General features: G+C 52.7%; 1 protein-coding gene across 1 annotated transcript; it reads right to left on the reverse strand.

Moving 5' to 3' along the window:
- Positions 1-1,503: 1,503 nt before the first annotated feature.
- On the reverse strand, positions 1,504-3,147 carry HDDC3 (HD domain containing 3). Its single transcript, XM_029238655.1, has 4 exons — positions 2,994-3,147; positions 2,631-2,686; positions 2,283-2,523; positions 1,504-1,975 (listed from the first exon to the last, which is right to left on the reverse strand). Exons 1-4 carry the CDS (start codon positions 3,103-3,105, stop codon positions 1,845-1,847), a joined length of 540 nt encoding a protein of 179 aa, XP_029094488.1. The 5' UTR covers positions 3,106-3,147; the 3' UTR covers positions 1,504-1,844.

Consider the following 3,147-nt stretch of genomic DNA (forward strand, 5'->3'; position numbering starts at 1 on the left):
CTCAGAACAAGAGGAAATCTCCTTTGACTAAGAATGGAGAGAACAGCTACAGCCATGAACAGAAGACGAGGCCATGCAGCTCCAGAGAAATGGAGACCAGTCGAGGACAGATCCTCGGAGTGGCCAGGAATCTCTTTGTTGTCATTCTAATTCTAGGCTGAAAGTAAACCTTTTGATTCCCAGCCCAGCAAAAGCCAAACTAAGCATACAATTGTGAAGCCCCTTATAATCAGAGAGTTAGGGTAGTAAGGTATTAACATTAATTTCCTGATGTTGATGGTTGTAGTTTGGTTTATGCAGGAGAATTTCTTTGTCCAAATACTAAAGTACTTAGGGGTGATAGGCCATCAGGTCAGCAAGTTAATCTCAAATGGTTCAGGTGAAAAAGTTACTTATGTTGTACTTCCAACTTTTCCAAAAGTCTCTGATTATTTTTTAAAATTATTGAATAAAAAAAAAAATCCACTCTATTGGCTCAGTTCAAACAGGTTATCTAGGGAGGCCAGACTCATAATCCAGATCCACTAGCCTCTTCAGACTTGATCTTTACTATGTCCAGCGTGGTTGGAGCTAACCTCAATTGTCATTTTTGTCTGGTTAAAAAGGCCCAGCAGTGTGGCAAAAAGAGAGAGGGATTCTGGTCTGGTTGATCATTAACAAGTCTTCTCACCTCCGAGAGCTTCATATTTCATCTCAGTAAAATGAGAACAATAATCCCTACCCTGCCTATCTCATCTGGTTATTATAAAGAACAGATGAGGTAACACCTGTGAAAAGGTTTTGTAAAACATCAAGCACCTCGTGACCACGAAGTGGCCTTTGACCTAACAACCTCCTCATCCTCACAGATGTACCCTTTTCAAGTGGGCTAACAGGCCCCAGCTGCTCAGCACCGACCAAAAAACCGATCAGTTGGGGATCCCCTCAGGCGGACACCTTGAAAAGCTCCGCCCCCTCGCCCAGATCCCGCCCACCGCCGGGCTCCAAGCGTGGGTCAGTTCCCGGGCCACTTCCCGAAGCGCCCGGAAGTTCCTGTCGCTTAGCAACCAAGGGAACCCGAGATGTGATGAAGGGGAAACTGGGGGTGGGATGCAAACTTCGGCAAGTTTCCGTTGCAACCCGGGGTTTGAGGGACCCGCGGTCCCCCACCGGCCCTATCGTGTTGCTTCTGGGGACTCTGCCGTGCTCGGCAAGAGATGCCAGTAAGCAGGTTGGCACTCCTTTCCAATGTATCTGTCAACCCATCCAACTTTCTTAATGAGGAAGCCTACCAATTTTTGAATACCTGTGTGTCAGGCACGTCACATAATCCAGCCCTGATAATTACACAACCTATCTTACTGATAAGGAAGCCAGTCTCCGAGGGGTTGAGGCCCTCAACCTGAGGGATCTGTCCCAGGGGCACACAGTTGGAACCCTGCCCTACTGAAGGGCAGGTATCCCCCCCTCCCCCCATCGGTTCCCCAATGGGGAGGCTGGAGAAGGAGCAGCAGCAACTCAAACCTTTATCCAAATGTTTTATTTTGCATAATGACTTTTGAACTAGCGTTTGTATATAAGCCCAAGTCCCTGAGGGGCCAGAGATCCCACCATGCAATCAGACCCAAGGCCTGGAGAAGGGCAGTGAATGCATTAGAAATGGGTGGGGCGCATCATCCCACAATCTGGGGCTCAGCTTAGTTGGCAGATCTTCAGAGTGAGAAAGGACATGTGTATTTGGTCTCTAATACCTGGGCTGAGTGAACCAGGGAGGAAGCTCGGGAGGCACCGAAAGGCTGAAGTATGAATCTTCTCTGGCCTGGGCAAGGATGGAGTCTGTGCCACTGGCTGGCTCCAAATACTGCTCAGAGTGTCAGCCCCCGCTCCTTAAACAGCTGCTTTAGAGCGTCTTCCAGCTGTTGGTTTGTCCCCTGAAGCCCCTTCACCACCTGTGCTGCCCACTCGAAGTATTCCTGGACTCGGTGTTCGGACCATCCTGCATAAGAATGGACAGAAAACTGCTCACGTTGACGTCCAGGAAGGCACTGGATTTTGCCCACTTCCTGGAGGGCTTGGTGCAGGGCTGTGAGATGAGTTCCTGATGGACGGATTTGTTCTGAAAACTTCCCCCTTGCCCAGCTACTGCATTTCTAGTGTATGAAAGAAGATCAGAGTGGTCTACTAAGATTAGTCTAGGGAATTAACAAGAACACCCGGGCTTTTTTTCAGGGGAAGTGACCAAGCTGTGCCTTTAGAAGGTGGATACCCCTCCCCTTGCCCTCAGAGCAGGTGGAGGAGCGTACCCTCTGGGGTGCAGCGATTCAGGTCCCTCAGATTGTACAGTTTGTCTGCCAGCTTCACCAGTTTAGCCCCGGGGCTGCTGTGGGGTGCCTGCTCCACCTGCAGCCGCTTTCTCTCCAGCTTGGGCAGAGTCTTGTCATCTGTTACCTCCTCCACCAGACGCCGCACTTGTGCCCCGAAGTGCAGCTCCACCTCATCCAGGGTGGTGTCTGTGTCCTCCACCGTGTCATGGAGCAGGGCTGCCTGGGGACAGGCTCTCACTCAGTCCTGTGACGCCTGCCAAGGGGAACCCAGAGCTGAATGGGGACCCTGACCCGCACCCCAGCCTCCTAGCAGAGGAGGAAATTTACCTGTAACACCACAATGTCAGAGATTCCTGCCTCGTGGGTCAGGATACGAGCCACACCTGACGGGGCAAAGCAGGAAGTCAGACAGGAGGGAGTCCCAGGGCGGCGTGTTGTGGGTTTTGTAGAGCCAGATGTGGCCCCTCACTAGCTGGGTGACCTTGGGGAAGTCCTTTACTCTTTTTTGGATGTTCACTGTACAAAGGGAACAATCATGCCTATCGCTCCAGGTTGTGGTGCGTCACGAACAGTGCCTGGCACAAGGACTGGTACGGACTAGGTGCTCGATGAGGTGCACGCCCCCCGGTTCCCTTCCCGGTCCCCACCCCCTAGATGCTACAGCCGTTGCTCCCCCGGCGGCGCGCCCACCGATAGGGTGATTGATGTAGGGGGTCCCTTCGGGGTCCTTCCGCCGCTGCCATTGGTGCTTGCGAGCCGCGAAGTCAGCCGCCTCCAACAGCTGGGCCGCCTCGGAGCCCATCGCGCGGGTGGCGCGGGCGACCTCGGTCCCAGGATCCCGGGG

The sequence above is a fragment of the Monodon monoceros genome, unplaced genomic scaffold (assembly GCF_005190385.1).
Source record: "Monodon monoceros isolate NGI ecotype Baffin Bay Population unplaced genomic scaffold, NGI_Narwhal_1 Super_Scaffold_21, whole genome shotgun sequence".
In the NCBI taxonomy this organism is placed as follows: Eukaryota; Metazoa; Chordata; class Mammalia; order Artiodactyla; family Monodontidae; genus Monodon; species Monodon monoceros.

Bases quoted from the DNA above. Each gene is read 5' to 3' on its own strand.
- HDDC3 (XM_029238655.1), bottom strand. From the start codon at position 3,105: ATGGGCTCCGAGGCGGCCCAGCTGTTGGAGGCGGCTGACTTCGCGGCT. The intron at 2,687-2,993 runs GTGGGCGCGCCG...TTGCCCCGTCAG, and splicing joins CTACATCAATCACCCTATCG to GTGTGGCTCGTATCCTGACC. The intron at 2,524-2,630 runs GTAAATTTCCTC...GCCTGTCCCCAG, and splicing joins CTGACATTGTGGTGTTACAG to GCAGCCCTGCTCCATGACAC.